This window comes from Seriola dumerili, unplaced genomic scaffold (genome assembly GCF_002260705.1).
Source record: "Seriola dumerili isolate Sdu_G_001 unplaced genomic scaffold, Sdu_1.0 BDQW01000056.1, whole genome shotgun sequence".
Taxonomy (NCBI): domain Eukaryota; kingdom Metazoa; phylum Chordata; class Actinopteri; order Carangiformes; family Carangidae; genus Seriola; species Seriola dumerili.
Genome location: NW_019174311.1, coordinates 3,542,116 through 3,562,652, shown reverse-complemented (window position 1 = coordinate 3,562,652; position 20,537 = coordinate 3,542,116). Strand labels below are relative to the sequence as shown.

Below are 20,537 nucleotides of genomic sequence, written 5' to 3'. Positions count from 1 at the left end.
TATTCTGTTTAAATGTTACGAGCTTTGGTAGTATTAACAACTAGTATTTGCAGTTTTTTTAGGGCTATTTTTCTTAAATACTCTTCTCTGGGGACAAAGACAAACTATTAGGAACCAAATTCAAAAACTTCTTGGATCCATTTGTGTTGTGGATGAAAAACAGTGGACTAAACTAAGGACAACAAAGGTATGTGGTGAAAGTTTTATACTAAACATGATTAAAGCAACTGTGGAAACATTGTCACAGCTAAAATAGAACTTTCTACATGCTTTTTCTCTCCAAAGACAAGGAACATGAAATACACTCTCATTATGGGCTTGGGGACATCAGCATGGTGCTAAATGACTGGCTGCTAATTGGAAGCGTTTAACACTTGATCTCACTGGGGAATGTGTAATATCATCTGATTAGCCAAGGAAAAGTGGTTTGTTGATGAAAAGATGAAAACAAATGTCTTTAAGTCACAAGATCATAAAAAAAACACAAGTTCCTCAACTATGTGTCATCAATTACCAAAAGTATACAGACTTTCATTCTTTCCAAAAAAAAAAAAAAAAAGGGAAATGGTTGCTGATTTTACTGGTAAACATGCAATCGAAGCTGAGGCACTGATCAGTATACAGAAAACACTGTTTTCTTTACTATTTGAGATTAAATCAAAATTGGCTCATTTGATGTAGCCTGCCATCTCTAACAAATATGCATTGACATCAAATGGGAAACTTCAATTTTTTTTTGTGATTTTTAGTCCACATTGCCTTAAGTCAAGTAATTTGTATTAAATAATGAATCCTTACCAGTGCTTCTCTGGGGGGAGCTGTTGCACTATCTCCAGGTGGAAGGCCAGGCTGACAAGATAAACAAATACTTGTATTAGAGTGCCATCTACTGGACGACAGAGGGTATTGCTGGTTTCACACAGCAGTGTTTAGAATGACATTTACAGTGGGCATATCTATCTATCTATCTATCTATCTATCTATCTATCTATCTCAGAATCTTAATGCTGCTTAATTAACTGAAGACTAACTGCAAGATAGAAATACAAACATGAACATCTTTAACATCATGTACTTTAAAGCCTCAAACACCTAACAACATGACAGTCTAGCAGGAGAAGAGGATAGTAACATCTGTCACTTAACTTTAGAAATTCCTTGACCTTATGTACTTAAAATCTAATTATGTAAATGAGGAGAACAACGTAAAATCAGCTATTTGCATTACATTTACTAACCTTCTTATGCCTCATATAATGCTGAGTATTAACAGTGAGACTTGAACTGGATACATGTATATAATAAGAAAAGATCTAGATATTTTTGGGGTAGATATCTGTTGCTCATTCACTTGGTGATTAATTGGGATTTGAATGCTTCAGTTCTGAACTTTGCACAGCCCATGGTATACATGCTTGCTGAAAGTATACATTGTAAATGAAGCAGCAAAGTGCAAAGCTGCACCTGGCGAGGTGTATGACTCACAACTTTCCTTAGCATTTGTTTTCTCAGAATGATCAATGCTTGTCAGCAACTTAAACCGACACAGCGTTAGCAAAGAGCCGAATACAAACCGCCAGGCTTGTCAGGCTAACAGTGACCTTTTCACATCATGTCATTAACTGCACATAATAAGACAGAGACAAGACGTTATGGGCAAGTGGAAGGACGTATATTCGGTCAGGGTAAATAGCTAGTCGACTAGGTACGCAAGCCAAATGGGTTTTGACAACATATGGTAAAGCACAAGAACGTCAGCTCGGCCCTTCGTGCCCACTTATCAACACAAACATGTCTGAGAGGCAACTTTTGAAACGCTACAGGAGCTAGCTAGCATGCTAGCTAGCAAGCATGCTAACCTGAGCTAACTGAATAGTTATAAAAGTAACTAACAAAAAATGGTGGCATTCAGGGGTCACGAAATATAAACACATTGTAAGAGTTCACTGTCGCATCTGGACACCAAGAGGTAAATGTTTTAGTTGCATAAATGTAGACCTGTGTTGGTGGATCAGGTTGCTCAGTGGATGCCATCTTCCTATTCCTCGTTTGTTTCAGAGGCTGCTCGAGTGAACTACACTCGATTGCTTCTCCTGAAGAGTAACGACAGTCTATATTCACAAAATGTCACTACTTATTAACTACACTGAACCTATGCACTGAACACAGCGCAGTTCACATGCAAGCTCAATCAGGAATTTACCTGGAGCCCCTTGTGCTTACAAGTAACATGCAAGCACAACATCAACTGAACTGGTAAAAGTCTTTACAATAATAATACAATAATAATAAAAACAATAAACTTAACACAAACATAAACAGAATTAGTAAAACTATATTGATTAATTAATGTTTCAGATAACATTGTGCTCCAGGGCTACATTTTCATACACAAATTAAGTCCAAACAACAGAAACTGCACTACATTTCAGAGGAAAATGTTGTACTTTGTAGTCCAGCACATTTATCAGACATCTAGTTACTTTTCATATGACAATTTACATAAAAACACAAATAATATGTTTATAAAACAAAGTGCATTGTTTAGATTTGAAAAAGATAAGAAAATTCCCCTCTAAACTTCTGATAGGATTTATTGAGGCCCAGAGAGGTTTTACACTCCTATTTCACAAAAAAGCATGAATTTTAATTCGTATGAATTATATGGGGAAAAAACGTCAAATTTGTGTATTAGAAATTCGTTTTTCTTCTTTCTTCTCCCATTTATCATCTCATTACTCATCTGGTCATCCTTTGCATGGCATGCCTGACCCCTAGGCATGGGGACCATTGGACTAATATGTTTGAAATACTAGCTACACCTTTACACAACAGTAAAATGCTGCTTAAACACTGATGCCACATTGTATCGTGTTAACAATTATATTATTATAATTGTTGATTATTATGATGTAGTTATTTAGTTCTTATAACATATCAGCCACAGGCATCATTCTGTAGAGAGAGTACCTTTAATTATATTTAGCTGAGAATACCTCTGTACTTTTGCTTAAGTAGAATTGGAATATGGGACTTTTACTTGGAATGTGAAGAGTGTTTTACATTGTCATATTGGTACTTTCAAGTAAAGCAGTACTTCTACCACTGAATAGAAGAGAGACTCCTAATGATCAGGGGTCCCTGAGATCCTGGGGCCCTCGGGCACTCGTCCACTTTGTCCTTTCGACAGCCCTGCTGTCATAAGTTATTAGTGGTATATTCATTTTCAAAGTCACCTTCAAGTGACACATTAAAAATAGTAAAAGTAGATATTAAAGACCATAAAGACTTGCGAGAAAATTGTGTCTCTAGGTTGACAGATGCTTTTCAAGTGAGACCATTTGGAGTCACATTAGTGTTATTGCATCTTAAAAATCTTCCATAAGCTTCATTTGAATTTACTAACTAACTTAGTGCTAATTATCTAGCTAGTTAGTTATTTGGAAACACAAACTGTATATTACTATTGCAAGTCGTGCTATTTTGTTGTCCCTTTGCCGCTTTTTCTCATCTTAGTGTTCTAACATACAAAACTACATATCCCAGAATCCATTGCGCCAAAGCAGCGGTTCCGTGTTCGAATCTGCCAGAGCTGAGATAGTGGTCGGGAACTGCTGTCGGTATTTGTCAGTGTAAAGATAAGAGAAAAAGGAGAAATACGTTTGTCTACATAACGCATAGAATGACGGACAGGAAACCGTGTAAGGTGTGTAATTTCACACGACAGAAATCATATGGGTTGGTAGTTCCCTCCCTGGATGAGCTGAAGATAAAAGGTGAGTAGTCAGATTGGCTACAACTTGTAAACGTGTGGATGTATTATGTATGTTCAGGATAAAAGTCAGAGAAATCCGACAATGAAGTGAAATGCAGTCTCATGTAGTCTCATGTAGTTGCTGTATTTAGCAGTGATGTTAGTTAACATCGGTGTGTGTCATACTAAAGCTGTAGTTGTAGGCTATAATGTGAAACTGAAACACAGTCATTAGGATGTACATGCAGTGATCTTCAGCACCAATATGATTTTGCTTCACACTTTGAGCTTACTTATCTGTCTTGATTGCTAACGCGCTGTGTAGCAACATTTTCATCGTGTCCAAACATGAAAAGTCAGATAAGACCTGCCCCCTGTCCTGCTCATTCCTAAAATACTAGTCAGAAGGCGTTGCCCAGATCACTGCATTTTTCAAGGTGTCTGCCCAGTAGAGGTGTAGATACAGCTTTTGTTTTAGATTGAAGCAGTGGTGGTCTTCGGTCTTCTAGGACTATGACTACAGGTTTGTGTCATCATTCTCTCAAACCATCCAACATCTTGGAAATATAGATTTTTGATCCTGCTGAAGTCTTGGTCACTGGTCATCACACAATTCCTGGTGTCATTTGAAAAACTTCCATTAGTAAATTCATATTTTTAACCTCAGTATAAATCAAATGTGTTGTTACAGGTGTTTAATGAATAATGCACCTTCCCTTTAAAGCAGTTTCAGACAGAATATGAATAACATAAATACAGTAAAATACAAAGAGTGCAGGCATTTTTAGTCTGGTGGTGATTAAAACAACCAAAGTGGTTGTGCAGTTGGAACCATGAAATCACTGCAGGTTTCATTAGTATTTTGTGATTCTGCTCTTCTTGATGCTTTACATGTGAATTAAAAAAAATACACTCATTACATAAAAGATTCACTGAGGGACACAAACGAATGTACAAGAGGCAAACCCACCAACCACACAAGTGAAATATGGATTTATTAAAGTATACATAACTGTAAAAGGAAAGCCTATGGTTAGAGTGGCAGAGGGCCGGAGCAGCACAGCCACTCAATAGCAGTGTAGTGGATGAGAAATAAGAACAGCTGTGATGGAAGAGGAGGTGACAACTTAAATGGACATAACTTATTTGAAGTGCAGAAGTCATTGGTCTTTGCTGATGATCTGGTGGTGTGGCATTCATATACGATACGATACGATGTAAAGTCTGTCATTTCTCTTTTCTTCCCACAGGGTGTGAGTTCCTTGGGTTGAGCCCCAGTGACCAGGTCACAGTGGTCCTAGAGGATGATGGGACGATAGTAGAGGATCAGGCCTACTTTTTATGTTTACCCTTAAACACAAAGTTCATGCTGTTGCATGAAAAAGAGTCATGGTCTCCAGTTCGCAGGCGTAAGTAGGTTTACTTCTGTCTGCAGTGATTCTCATCATTTAACAGTGAAATGCCCAGCCTTGTGTTTTGGTACTCATTTACTTTTCATTATAGTTGATGGTGGCACAGCCTGGATGGCCAGGGAGTCTGTGCTGCTGGAAGCTGATGTTGTGGACACTTCCAGTGCTGTGGCACCCTGGTGGGACCTGGCCCAGCAACTAAAACAGGACCTGGCCAGCATCATTCTCATGTCTGAGGCAGAGTTACAGGTACCAACATTATTCCTCTATTTCACCAACAGTATGCTGTCATGCTTGACACAGCGTGCACAGGTAAGAAAACAATAAGGAAATAGTATTACTTGAATTCCACTTTCTCCTGTTGTCACCATCAGCTTTTTAATATTTTTTCCATTTAAAGGCTATTTAGCTAATGGCTATATGTATATATACTATTCTATAGTTTTCCTACTGTCAACAAATGGAAAGACTAAACACTGCAACTGTTAATTTTTACTTCTTTTGTTCCATTATTTTTAGTTGCTGTGACTTTGAAGCACAACACACACAGCAACAACACAGACATAGTCGCCTAAATGTTAACAGTATAATATTGCTTTAAGTACAATTTGTATCACCTGCTGTTGCAGACCTTAGTAGATGCCCCGTGCTCCGAGCTAGCCTCTGCTCTGGGCTTCCAAGAGAAGAAGGCTGAGGACCTTCAGGAGACACTGCAGAGGGTTTTGGACCGAAGAGAGGAAGAGAGGCAGTCCAAGGAGTTGCTCCAGCTCTACCTCAAAGCTGTGGAGAAAGAGGACAGACAGCAGGAAGAGCCAAGTCAGCCCAGCCAGGGAGGTATGGCTGTGTCATTATGTGGAAACGGTTATCCTAAATAAAGGTCTGGGACATTTTATTCTTGACTTGCACTCTAAAGAGGTTTCATAGTTTATACTGTGGTTTTCTGACACAATATAAAGTATGTGATAAGTTGCTACTCCTTGGTTAGAAAGGTATTTTAGTTTTTGTATGTCAGTGTCAGTCAGATCAAAGAGAGGATCTGACAGCAAAAGTCATAGACATATCACTTATGGATTATTGCCTCTGCAAATCTGTCTCTCTCTAACAGCCTGCTGATGACATAAAAGTGCTATGTAAGAGAGTTAAATTAGTTTAATATAAAATTGATTTTCTTATATAGAATATTTGCTGTAAAAACAATATAAATCTGTGGGTTTTAAATGCCAGAGGTGCTTGTATATCTTCCTCTGTCCTAAAAAAACAATTTCAAATGAATAGCTGTGGTCAATAAGCCTGAGTTCAACATTCAACTAAATAATCAATATAATGCCATGATTGTGTAGCCCTGCAGGAAGGTAATGACCCATAAACTGCTTGTTCTTTGTCTGCAACAAAACCTCAGCATACATGCAGGACTGGCACAAGAAGAAATCCTTAGGAACCGTGAAATCTGAAAATACTTCTTGATAAATATCTTTTTATGTATTTTTATTTAATAACTAATAACACTATTTGTATTCAGTAGATCATCATTTTAATACATGCATATTCATATACACCCCTGAGCTTTTGTATGTGCAAAGTGAGAAAGCATATTGTCGCCACGATGCTAAAAATACATGTGGTGAAATCAGCTGTATATTAGTATATTGATATTAGTTTTAACATGTTGTTTGTCTTATACATTTCACTTCCAACATTTACTGACAAAACTGGTATCAGTGTTTTCCCTTTGCCGGTTTATAGTATTTACAGTAGATGGCGCATAAGGGAAGATGTGTGCTTGTGCATTTTGGTCACTAGGTGGAACCGTTGTCCCTGCTGTATTATCCCACCTCTTCAGTGATTTACTAGAACTAATACCTTTTTATACAACAAATGATCCTGAGACAGAACCTGTTTCAATGTGTCAGGGGCTGGAGACGTGGATATGCCGGATGGCGTGGAAGTGGACTCTGCATCTGGATTCATGCCCAGGACGCTGATGGTCTTGAAAGGAAAAACAAGCCCAGAGACCAGGCTCTCCACTCACGATCTGCAGGTACTCCACTGAAGCTGATACAATAGATTTTAGACGGAGCTGAGAAATCAAGGTGCCAACAATGTCCCAACAATGTAGGGTTAGGGTTCATCATATTCCTGTAACATTGCTTCTGACACTTCTGGCTTATGTTTATCACACCCTATCCAGTCTAATAAGCAGCTATAAAAAGATTATGCAGTTACCTAAAACTGCAAGTCCTGACACAACACATCCATACTTTAATAGTGATAAACTGGTGTTGTATGATTTACTTTAGCTAAAAAAATACTCAAATCAACTCCTAACTGACACGTTGTCAACAAAAACTGAACATTATAATCTTCACAATAAAGGATAGGACTTATTACAGGGTGTGACTGAATTGCATTAGTTTGTACATGTGTGTTCAGAAATGATAAATCAGTATAAAATCTAACTTCCTCACATTTCTAGTGCTTGAAATGAAGGCTCTTCCATGTTTCTTTAGATGGTCGTGACCAGAGGGGTTGAAGCTATGGAGCAGGTGCTGGGCTGGGACAGAACGAGGACGTCAGCGCTGCTGCAGGCCTGCGAAACCGAGCTGACCAGACGTCTCCAGCAGGTTCAGGCCGTGCAGTCCATCAGGAGCAACACACAGCTGAACAGCAGCCAGCAGGAGGGCAAAGAAACACCAGCCCAAGACAGCAACTAGGCTGATTCTTCACCTGAGCAGAGACTGATAAGAATTCACACTACCTGCCTCAGGGTCAGTAGAATGGGATTTACCCCGTGTTACTGATAATACCCATAATGCTGGAATCCATGAATGCTAATGATGTTGATGTTTGCATCATTTTTGTAAAACTTGCAAACCACTCGAATGCTTTTGCCTCAAGAGGAGGCAAAGTGATTTGCACAAGTCATGTTTATCAAAAACATATTGGCATTAACCACTGGCCTCGACTTTCTATTGGCTCCTAATTTTGATTGAGCGCCATGCTGTGAAAATAAACACAGATAAATATAAACATATCCATGTGAAAACTTAAAGCAATAGTTTGACATTTTGGGAAGTTATTTTTCTTGCTGACAGTAAGGCTCGGGACACACTGCCCGTGTTATATGTGCATGACGGTCGCGGAACATCTTGGTTTTCATTTCGGCGCCCATGTTAACAGATTAAAGCTCGAGCCTCGCGGCTGCGGCGCATCATCTACAGTTTTGGCGTCTTGCCTATTTTTCCCATGTGATGCATGTTTTCCCTGAAAAAATAGAAAGGGAAAAGATTTGTTCATGTTGACATGTTGACATTATACCAGCAGCATTACATTAAACTGACACCTTCCACTATAGTTTCATTGTCTAGACTGAATCTGAATATGACACAGACATGAAAAAAATATCAATATTATATTTTTTAACCATTTTAGTAATTGCATGTGGAGACAGTGGAGGCAACATGTGTTATATCGTCATAGCAGAAACCCAACATAGGCTTTAATTATATTATGTCAATAATTTAAGAGGTGAAGGGCAGTAGATTTCCAGTGCGTTCTCTCTTACTCTCTGCGAGTGTGTGTGTGCGTCTTTACAAAAGTGTTAGTTAGTGAGGTTTATAAGGAAAAGAAATCAAACATTCGATCATTGATGACCATTATGCATAGCAAACTCAAAGTAGAAAGCCGGGGCCGGCAGTAGCAGCGCCACAGCAGACACGCTGGAGGTGTGCGAGCCACAGTAGCTGTCACGCACACGCAACACAAGCAGTGTGTCCCGGGCGTTAGATGAGAAGATCAACACCACTCTCATGTCTGTCTGTTCAATATGAAGCTGGAGGCAGCAGACAGCCGCCCTAGCTTAGCATAAAAAGTAGAAACTGGGAAAAAGCCTCACTGGTTCTGTTAACACAATCCATCTACCTCTCAGCAAGAAAGTGTATTTCCCCTTATGTGGAACTATTGTTTCGAGGTTTTATATAAACTGTTACTGTTGACTCAGCTTCGCAGTATTATTGTTTACATTGTGTTCCTCCTTAAACATTGACAACTAAGACAAATTATGCACTCCTTTTTTAACAACCTTTGGCTAACTACAGATAGGAAATATATCTATCCAGAGAAACCCTGTCAATCTCGAGTAGAGTAACAAAATATTTTGTGTGTTGTACATGTGCCATCATTGAAATGTGATTTACATATTAAATACAGGGGATGGGATGTTTAGAGTAGCAGTGCGCTCTTATTTCAATCAGCTGGCAACATGGCTGATCCTGTGCCTTCCCCAGTGACCGCTGCAAAAAGAGACTATTATGCTATGTTCCCACTACGGTCCCGTAGGTCTACCTTTTTTTCCAATCAGTTTTAAAGTCTACTAGTTCAGCAATTTTCGAACTTAAGATCACAAACGCGTTTTGAGAACAGGCATTTTGCACCACAGCCTTCATGTATGTGCTACTTGGTGTGAAATGTCATCATTCACTGACCTGTAACCATTAGCGGAGTCTGCACACGGAAGAATGAATAGTAGAAAATGCCATAAAACGATGAGTATGAACTCCTCGCACAAGACACAATACCAAAGTAACTTGCACAGCACTATATTAGAATGACAGGGAGCGCTGACAGAGACTGTGAGCAGGATCATACTGAGAGTGGCGTTTTCTCTGAGATATATGCAAATGCTGACATCGAGCAAATATATTTGTGTAAAAGCTAATTTGAGTAGGTCACACAGACTTAATTTATTATTCCTACAATAGAGTAAGACAAGATAAGATGTGTGTCACATACACGCAAGCCTCACTGAGCACATTATGGCTGGCATTGTGGGTAAGAATGACAAAGCTTCATCTTCGAATTGCGCAGAACCAATATTTCTGGACGAGTGCTCTTTAAGAGTATCAATTATACACCATTGTGGAAGTTATGTACCAGTCTAGTGGCTGTGTGATATGTGACGGCGTGGACAACATGTGCGGGTCTGTGTGACTCATAGGTTATGTAGAAGATAGCCTTTGTCATGCCTGTCATCTCATCACCTGTCTCTTGAACAATGAACACAAAATGATGGTGGATTTGAATTTGCGTAAGGATTCATCTCTTCGTGCTGTGGTGAGATTTGAGATGTCATTACCGGTTTGTACTTTACAACTACATGTATCAGAGAAAAGTGGAGGATTCATATAGATATCCCATATGCTCAGTATTGTTTTGATGTACAGTCAGGCAGTTTCTTTAAAAAGTAAAGTGCTGTTTTATACTAAACCCTGTATGAACTGTACTGTAAGTTCTCCAACACATTCACATATTGTATTTAAACAGGTACGACAATTGTTACACAGAGAAGCTGTATGTGACTGTACAGTATGTGATTTAAGGTACCTTTTATACACATGTTGAATGGTGCTAGGAGGGTTTTTCTGAAATAAAGCAGCCCTCAAGCTTAGGACGGTGCTGTTGTCCTACATTTTTCTCAAAGGTAAACTTTACATGTGTTTATTTTGAGTGTAAACTCATACAGTATCTAAGTGCATAAAAAAGAGCATTCAGCACAATCTGTATTCTTGACTCTCCTTCCTCTGAAGATTCACTGGAAAGCTGAGCATGGTGTAGTGACACACAGCATCAGTTTTGAGCTCAAAGCTAGATGCTCTTCTTTGTGAAAGTAAATCTAAATCCCCAGAAGTACTCACTGCTGAAAGGTCTACCATGATAAGAAATATTAACACTGACAAAAACACCTCCTTTACATGTCTTTTTTTCCCCCATACATTACAGTGCCTTCATGCCCAAGATACAGTGTTGTCAACAAAATAGTGAAGGGCGTATTAGCTATAAGCCTGTTGGCTGCATGCTGCTGAGAGATATTTTCCAACAGTCGCTTAATGGGTTTCATGGTGTGCGTAATTCCTGTGGAATTGGCTCCAACAAGGCTGAACAGTAAGAAGTGAGTGTGGTACGGGAGCAGTTGATTCTGCTATCATGTGTCACACCGTCTTGCTGGATTAGATTTTGAGTTAACAGTGCTCGGCTAACAACTGCAGGTTTGCTCTGTAAGCACCCGACTGCCCTGAGGACTGTCTGGACATTTCATGCTGGAAACAAGCCTTATCCCACGTGGTCGGATGACTTTCAGAGAGCACATGTCCACTGTGGACCCACGGATTCTGTTGGGCTGCAAATGCCAAGGGGATATATGGGTCAGTACCTCGCTTTGCCAAGTTGCGGTGGCCTTCAAACTACAAAGTATGTAGCAGCATAACAGTTCAGTCAAAGTGAACAACATACTGTCATTGTACAGTCACAGGACAGAAGTGTTGGCCCACTGTGATTCCAAGGGTCAATAAGAAAAAAAAAAAAAAATCACACCCTGGAGTGACAGGAACAGTAAAAATAAATCAACACAAGTAAATTTCTTTCTCACATCAGGCTTGTTCTTTTGCCCCACTTGTGGGACACAGATGGAGAAGTGTCAAATGAGAAGCAATTTCATGGGATTGAAGAACCCTATAATGACTGTTTTGATAGAGGAGTAGATCCGGGATTGCTCAGAACAAGCTGAATTATGTATGAAGGTTAAACGGCGAGCATTCACCGCGTCTTAGACGAGACCGACTCACATCCAGAATACTTTAAACTGAATTCATTTATTGTATCTGCCGTTAAAATGCACCTCAGTCTTCAGCTGGACCGGAGCAGAATAATTGTTTGCATTGCGTGAAATGTGGAGGGTATCTTTGTAGCACAGTTGTCATAACGTCATAACAAGGATTCATTAAGATAATGTCAGGTCACGTCAGTCTTAAGTCAAAGTGAGCGATTCTGCCTTTGTACTGGTGTACTTGATCTTCCATCCCTTGTTTTTCCCGCTAGCGTCAGATCTGAATCTAACATGCACTTGGTAACTCCCTGTGTCAATGCGGGCGGGTGCAGTTGATCCACAGAAGGGTCCGTACTCTTGTCCAGCTGTTGATATCTAGAAAAAGAGGAACACCAAATAAGGAACAGGGACGTTGATTCATTAAATGCCTGACTGATTGATGTCCAGCCAAACTTAAATATGCAGGAGGCCGTATGGCCAAACAGTATATCACCCAAGGAGGACAAGTCAGTGATAGACTACCTCCACAAGCATGAGGAGGAATACATTGCTTATTCATCATCTCTCTCGTGTGTGTGTGTGTGTGTGTGTGTGAGGTGGATTCTGAACTCACACGACTAACCTTCAACATATCGTACGGACAGGGGACGTCTGGGTGTCCCTCTATGTCGAAAGGTTCCAGGAAGTCCAGGATTATTCTGTAGCCCTCCGACAGAGATATAGTGTGATTACACTGACTCATGGGCGGGTAGGGTTTTGGGTAACCCGAACTGGTCAGAACCCCCGATGGCGAGGTCAACACCTGGCTGTGGCATGGCACTGTGAGCAGGAGGACTCACACACTCATTGAAATGTCTATTAAAAGTGGTCATTTTGGGGCACATTCCAAAAATGTCATCCACTCTTCACTGCTCAAATCTTTGCATCTCATGCATGTTAATTTGAAAAATGATAAAGTGTTATGATCCACCTGCGACTGCTTTATGAGTTACACAGTCGTGGCTATGAAAAAGCCGCTTGATTAGAAGAAGATTTTTCTTTTTTTCATGTCAATTGAGACATTTCCTGGCATCGTAAATGATGGGATTCATTTAGGTTTGCATTATTGCCCCGGCGAGTGTGCAGATGTTGTTACAGACAAAAACAAATGAGTATTGCAAAGAGGCTGAGTTGCTGTAATTCATATAATTAGTACAATCTGTAGGCAGATAATCATTTTTTTCCTATTCATTGCGTGATTTGTTTTGTCACCCTTTTCCTCTGGCAAAGAATAATAATTTAAGGCACATCAACTGGTAATTGTGATAAATTACCCAGTGTCAGTACACTATTAACAGTGCACACAGGTATCAATTTTTAATGTCATTTTGAAGTTGCTTTTCCCTTAGGAATCGACAGTAATTAACCTTGCTTTACACCAGCTGGCAAAGATCAACTACTTTATGCATCAGTGTGCCTTTTCAGTCTGAAATTAGTCAGCACAGGCCAAGCCATGATGGAGTGAAATCCAATCTAGGACACTATCAACTGTGTGCCCAGTGTGAAATGTCGGAAAATTGCTTTTTGAAAATTTGTTCTGCAGTACTGTGAAATATTGAGATCATTTTGAAATACAAATGGCTTTTTCTTACAATAATTAGGCGTAGCTACAAGTTTACGACACAGTAATGTGATCTCATTTTCATCCACCCTTCTTGAAAAGTCTCAAACGAGCGACATTTTGTATGTTGATCGTTTTTATTAACACCTTAATGCCACATCGACTAACTGTGCCGACTGAAAGATTTGGCCATTATAGTTATACTATCAACAAATGTGGTGGAATTAAAATATGTTGTGCCTCAAACAGAGCTCAATGCAAACTAATGAACATTTGCTTTATTGCCATCGATATCTGCTGTGCTGTGTCTGGTAGTGAGGAGCTGAACAACGGTATTTACTCTACACTGCACACTATATTCACAGAGATGAATACACAGTCGAACGCTGTGTGCTGAGCTCTTAACACTACACCTCATTTCACAGGTTTTGACTGGCTGTGATTAAGCTCAGTTGAGCTCGTCTCTTGAGCTCAGGTCTGCGTGGCTCTTACCTGTGCAGGATCTTTTGTTGTCATGTAGAAAGTATCCCTGTCTGCATGTGCAGTAATATCCACCGATGTAATTGTGGCAAAAGTGATCACACGCTCTCTCCCCGCCCGTCTTGGACAGACATTCATTGATGTCTGTGAGAGACAGAGAGGTTGAAGAGTGAAACACTACAAAATAAATATGCATTTTTTTTTTTTTCATTCATGAGCATACTTAAATTCCTGGTTTTTTGGCTTTTACAAGTGAAGCAGAGAATTGTGCCATCAACTGGCTGAAACAAAGCAATGACCAGATGTTGAAATGACCTGGGAGTGATCGTTAAATCCAATTAAAAGTATTAATTGCATGAAAAAGGAAATTGCAGACAGGCCTTTTTTTTTGTTTGCTTTAGGGCCATCAGCAGCAGAATACAAAAAGGAAGATTAAAAAAAAAATGGGGTCTATAATGAAAATGTAAGGATGCCAACACAATAAAAAGGTATTTGCTGAACTGCTTCAATCCATCCAACACAAGTTCCTTCGAATAACTCATGCTGCACTTTATCCCTGCTGTGTGCCATTGTGTTGTTATTGTTATACTGTTATTTTGCTTATAGCCTTTCTTCTTTTTTTTTTCTAAATTTGAATTAATATTTTAAAACATTACTGTGCATACTTGTGATGATATAAACCTGCTATTATTTCTCTCGAAACTACCATCAAACTCGGTGTAATTACAGCCACCAAAAACGTATCTGCCTTCTGGCAACAAATGTCACTATTCTGCATCACCTTCTGAGGTGTAAAATGCTTGGAAGCCGGTGAATCGGCCCTCGTTAGAGTAGTCACTCCTAAAGACCACTGACATGAGGTTCCCGGCTGATTGGATGACGGTGTTCCTGGGGGTGCTTTCGTAGTTCTTCTTTTCCTCACCGCAGAACCGCAACGTTTCTTTTCCCTCTGCCAAAACCTGGTTTGACAAGGTCAGAAGCCTTTTAGTACAGATTCCAGCGCAGGTAATGGGAGTTGGGAGTTTCTCCAGCATTTACCTGGATGTAGTCGTATTCACACTGGTGGGAGGGTTCCACGCTGAAATGGGTGAAGTAGAGTTTGACCCTGTGGCCGTCTGAGACAGTGATGTTCCACACTATGTGCTGGTTGTCGGGGTATGGCTGGGGGAAGTCGGGGGAGGTGAAGCTGCCATGTAACCCTGTCATTTCCACACTCAGCGAGACACGGAGGAGGGAAAACAGGACAAATACGCAGCAGCCACTGGGCAACATTAGGTGTGATGGCAGCAGTTTAAAGGATTATTTTGCACAAATAAATGCTAAGTGACACTCACCTAGTCATGCTGGCTTCACAGTCCCCAGATATATTGTGTGTTTTGGAATGGCTGGCTCACTGATCTGAGGGTAAATGAACCCAGCTGTCCTGGCTGGCCGACATTTAGGCAAACAAAGTGAGACAGGCACATGATCAGTTTGTCATCGTTTCCCCACCTCCCTCAGTCGCAGAGATCTATCAAACTGATGAATGTCAGAATCAGTTATATTCATTCTTTCTCTTAAAGTCTCTCTCTGATTGTTTTATCACCTCAAAAGCAGTTTTGTCTTAAAATTCATTGCATCCAACAAAAGACATGAAGGAAGACTGACAGCACATCGCTTGGTTGTCCGAATCATCAAAAACCACCCAAAAGTTTCTAAGTCTTAATCTTCACATTGAAATATCTGAAGCATAAAAAATTAAGATATATTCATAAAAATGAAGATCACCTGTCGTCTCGTATCACTCATCTGTGTCCTTCGAAAGGCGTTTAGACAGTGATGCTGATCAGACCAGACTCTAATTATTTCAGATCCTGCTTGATTGCTGAGTTGTGAGGCTGTTAAATAAAAGCCCCACAAAAATAAATACACAACACCCACAACATTTACCAGCCCAGACCTTTTGTTTGCACCTAATCACTGTATCAGGGATGAAAACAGTCAGAGGTATATCAGCGGAGGATGAAACCAGATTGCTTCCTTTGATTGGTTGTTTTTATGTCTTTATTTCTTTATTTTACATGTCTGTGTCTTCACTGTGCCAAATGCTGTCAGGTCAGACTTTATTGTACAGGCTTTTATAATGAGCGAATTGAGAATGCACGCTGTCTGTTTTGATGGAATACGGATATTGACGTTATTCAGAACTGATGGGGCCTTTCAACTCGCAACAGTTTGTACAATAAGTAAGCATATAATAACCAACCCCAATTTTCCCTAATGCTGAAGCACTAATGGCTAGTATTGAAGTGAATTACAATAATTATCCACATAAACATCAATGTTAATTTCCCTTTGCAAATGACCTCTCTGATGGTACTCTTTTTAAATGGTGCCATAACCTTTTCCTTTTTCGCCTGATTGTGAGCTGGCCGGATGCGGAGCCACAGCGCGCTCTGTGCTGACAGCAGATGTTCTCCTCTTGGATGTCACCCAGCCGCCACTCAGACTCTGATGCTCCGGCAAAAATCATTCTCCCCGACAATAAACAAATGCCTTCATAAAGAAAAAAAAAAAAACAAAACGAAAAGAACAATCGATAATGATTGTGGCATTTATGCTTCATGCATCATTCAGGTCTCATTTCCGTTGGCTCTGGGAGTGTAAATTCATTTTTAGGCTTGTGGGCTTTAATTTCCGAAGAACTCTGTGGGATCTTGAAGGTGAAAATAGAAAAAGATCCTGGGCTTCTTACACTTGGGCTTATACTCACCAAGGAGCTGCATCACCACTCATAACTCTATCAACCCCCTGACAACTTATTTCTTTTTGGCCCCAAATGTGTTTTGCACTCTTGACTCAAAAATATCCCACACAGTATATCTCTTTGGTCCCGAGAGAGCGACAGACTGTTCTAACCTTCCAGCCACCTCTCCTTGATTTACCGTACCTGTAGAACACATGTGCAAGGACTTGTGGGATAAACACAGCATCGATTTTAAGGTCAAATGTAAAACCTTTATTTATTTGTTTATTTGTTTATTTTAGCACAGTTAAACTACAAAACACTTCAGATTCACTGTTCTTGCTGATAAGACACAAGATACATTGATATGACTTTGCATTAAGATGTAATAATTCAAGAAATTAGTGTTTTATTGACATAATTACACATTGAAGTAAGTGGTTAAGTGGCTGTTTAAAAATGAATATGTACTTATTCACCCTTATGTTGAATGCACTTCTGTGTGAAGTATCTTCAAAATAGCAGAACTTCCGACAGCTCCAAAACAAAAACATTAGCAGGCCACTTCTGTCCAGTCTATTGTTGAGGAAGACACTAATATATTATTCATTTTAATACATTCATTTTAATAAGGCACTAACACATGCTGATACCTTTGTTCAGAGTCAGATAATAATTTCAAAGCCCAATCTACAGCAGTATGTTTAGTTTCTGTAGGTTTTCCTTAATGTGGAATATTTGCTTGTGTTTGTGAAATACAGCATTTTTTATATGATGGATCATGAAACCGTATTTTTTAATCACAGCATTATCTCGTCCAGAGGATTCGGTTATTACCTACTGATTACCCAAACTATACTGTAGTATGATAGAAAAAGACTAAACACTGAACATGCAAATATTGTCTTGTTGTGTTTCCCTTGCTGAAAGCACTGTTTTGAGTTCTGCCTTTGCTGAGGGTAACACTGCTTTCTAAATGTCATTCCGGCGATTGGCACTGCTACTAATGTACTGCTTGTTTGTTTTATTGACTTGACAGATTTTTTTTTTTTAGGGTGGGGGTCATCTGCACTGCAACGTGCTCTGAAATATAAAAAGTAACAGCATCCCTCTGTAATGCTTGCGGCTGCTGACACCGGCACCTTTTCCATCTTTTTCCAGTGCACGCTCTTTGTAGCTGCTCAGCCTTATAACCTTTTTCTCAGCCTGAGGTCCTACCTTTCACACCCTTAGTTCATACCTCAAGGTGCAAAAAAACCTTTCGTTTATTGCAGTGGCTGGCTGTGGACTCAAGGAAGGATTCAATAATATAGATGGAAATGAAAGCGAGAATAACACAATTAATACATTAGAGCTGCTTGAAGCAAAGAATAAAATACAAGAAATCAAACATAAGAAAAGAATAACATTTCTTTGATATTGAGCAGCTCGCTTTCTGCATTTGAATAAGTCTGTCTTGAGGTTGAGCAGCAGAGAGACAGACTGACTGAAGCGATGATGTCATCTGAAGACAAAACCTGGAGCAGCTCTGTAGACTGCGAATAATGGAACAGCTGCTGACACCATTACAGCAGTCGAGGTGGTTTTACTGGGATTTGATTTTTATTTTTTTTTTCACAGCATAGAGGCCCTTCATTTGAATAAAACTCATTTGGTTGGACATAATGCCTCGAACAAAATTCCACTAATTCACTGTCAAAGGACTGACTCCAAAAATGGTCACCTGTTGACGTCACCCATTCAAAGCTAATCACTCTACTTTCCTGCTATAGAGAGCTGAAGTTCTCTATTTGTAGACATCTGCTTTTCTGCTTAAAATCAACTGAGGAATGTGTGGTGGATTTTCCCTTTAAGGAAGTTTATCAACCAGAGAAGAAGACTTTTAGCAGACGTGAAAGAGCCTTAACTGAAATTTGTTTGCCAGTTTTAACTTGATCTGATAAGATTTTTTTATGCAACATCGAGGTCTTTGCATTTGTAACTATCATGACCAGAAAAACTGAATATGAAAAGCTTCATGTAGATACATCCTGTGTTAACTGCACGGCTTGACCGAAATCAAACAAATCAAACATCCCATCCAAAAAAGCACAAAACATATTCATTATAAAGGCTTCGGGATCCATTTGAATATTGGGGCAAGGGTTGTACATGTGCGTCATGAACAAAGCCCATTTGCAAGATACTGACTAAACTCGATCGTGTGTTTGTGTGCATGTACCGCAGATAATTTGCTCACACACAGAGCTGAGCATGCACTCCAAACGTGCATAGACGGACACAAGGCACTGGCCGTTTTGATTTCAGCATGATCAAATCTTGAATGTCCATGTGCACAGGACAGACAGTGTCCTCGGAGCATTGCTTCACCTGCTTGCTGTTCCATGCAGTAATGAAGTGCTTCCTTATATGAAGTCAGCCAGTCATTAACTAAAGAATAGGCCACTTGAGATCAATTCAAACCGCAGCGAGTCTTTGTATCTGGAGAGTCAACCGAAGGGGGAAGAGTTTCTGCCATGTTTTTTTTTTTTTTTTTCTCATTCTGCACAATTTCCAGATCTTTCTGCTGGTTATGTGGTGACCTCTACAAGCTGTAAGCACAGCTTTGCCCTGATTCAGTGTGTCTTTGAACAATTTGTGCTAGAAACAAATTATACTCCCAGACATGCTAGTACACTTTGCGAGTATATTTACTCTCACTATGTCATCCTTTCGCCATCTTCATCCTCACTCTCATCCTCTTTCTCCTCTCCACCGGCTGCAATCACAGCAGTTTCAACCACCCACATGCTGTAAACTGTAATTAAGGACTTGAATAAGTGGGGATGTGTCACTTGAGCTCAACACAGAGGAACAATGTAGAGTTAATCCACTGTAATTTGCTCGTCCACTGCAGTTATGCAGAAACGATAAGAGTTTCGGCTTCCACAGCACACTACCTGCTGCAAATAACAGATGGTTTAAAAGCAGCACAGGCCAAGATGTCTCTCGGAGTCAGATAATCATTCACTCATCAGTGTCTGAGTTCAAGTCGGTTAGATCAACAACGTTCGGTGCAGAACATCACAGAATTGAGAAAACAGGTCGCTTACATTGACGTTGCTGCTCTGGCTGTTCCGGGGTCTCACTCTGTTTTCAAACCCCAAACAATTGCCTCGCCCTGAGCCTCGTGGCCAGACGTTCACCAGCTAAAGAAACAGAATTGATTGAATGCCGTCAATATATATTAACATTGTTCTTTGTTCTGAGCGGAGCAGCAGGTTTGGTTAATGTTTCCATTAGCACCGCCATTGTTCTTGCTCATTCAGCGTGGGTGCAGAGAATACAGTTAATGGCCTGAAAACAAAAATACACCTGGAAATGCTTCATAGTAATTTCTTGATAAAGACTCATACCAATTTTCTGAATGCATTTTATCCACCAACAGCTGTCTTTAGGGGTGATTACAGAGAAATGACGTATGTAAAAATGTATATACATGCAAATGAATGGGAAAAAAATTCTATGGGTGCTGTCATCTTGGTGGGCATAATCCGTGATTAAGAGAAAGGAAGAATCAGACAGAATGATCTGATGGAGTGATATTCAATTTGAGAAATACAAGGGTTTTTAGAAATGTGAGATGGATATAGACGAGGATGAGGATAGTTTCCAGCTTATTTAAATCAATGATTTATGTCTGAGTGCCATATTGGACGATTAGGAAGTTAAATTTTTTGTTCTAAAAAATAGTTCCACTTGGCTAAATCACTTTTTTGTCATGCACGTATACTGTATATAAGTAACATAGTTTATTGCCATTCTCATTATAATATTACAGGTTATTGTTTTGCACCTTGTTGATTGTTTTTTGTTTTTCATTTTTGTTGTTTGTCATCAGGGTTTTTCTTTTTTCAGGTTTTTCTCAATGTGTACAGTGTGTCTTGCACTGATTGTGTGTTCTTTTTTGTGTGTGTTGTGTGTGTTGTCCC

At 39.7% G+C, this 20,537-nt stretch overlaps 3 protein-coding genes across 5 annotated transcripts in view; 1 reads left to right on the top strand and 2 right to left on the bottom strand.

The window, feature by feature from the left end:
• Positions 1–2,084, bottom strand: part of pex14 (peroxisomal biogenesis factor 14) — a 44,507-nt gene extending 42,423 nt beyond the window's left edge. For all 3 annotated transcript variants that reach the window (XM_022741896.1, XM_022741898.1, XM_022741897.1), the window contains exons 1-2: positions 1,999–2,084; positions 799–849 (exon numbers count right to left, since the gene is read on the bottom strand). In XM_022741896.1, coding sequence (XP_022597617.1) covers positions 799–849; positions 1,999–2,034 — 87 coding nt within the window. In that variant the 5' untranslated portion in view covers positions 2,035–2,084. The remainder of the gene's footprint in view (positions 1–798; positions 850–1,998) is intronic.
• A 1,490-nt stretch (positions 2,085–3,574) lies between these two features.
• On the top strand, positions 3,575–8,893 carry dffa (DNA fragmentation factor subunit alpha). Its single transcript, XM_022741919.1, has 6 exons — positions 3,575–3,776; positions 5,005–5,163; positions 5,258–5,412; positions 5,793–5,997; positions 7,074–7,201; positions 7,671–8,893. Exons 1-6 carry the CDS (start codon positions 3,683–3,685, stop codon positions 7,872–7,874), a joined length of 945 nt encoding a protein of 314 aa, XP_022597640.1. The 5' UTR covers positions 3,575–3,682; the 3' UTR covers positions 7,875–8,893.
• A 2,929-nt stretch (positions 8,894–11,822) lies between these two features.
• masp2 (mannan binding lectin serine peptidase 2) lies at positions 11,823–15,011 on the bottom strand (the record flags this gene model as incomplete). Its single annotated transcript, XM_022741816.1, has 5 exons — positions 11,823–12,136; positions 12,384–12,580; positions 13,854–13,985; positions 14,623–14,800; positions 14,880–15,011. Coding segments are annotated over 5 exons (813 nt in total), but the record flags the coding sequence as incomplete, so codon positions are not given.
• Positions 15,012–20,537: the final 5,526 nt, after the last annotated feature.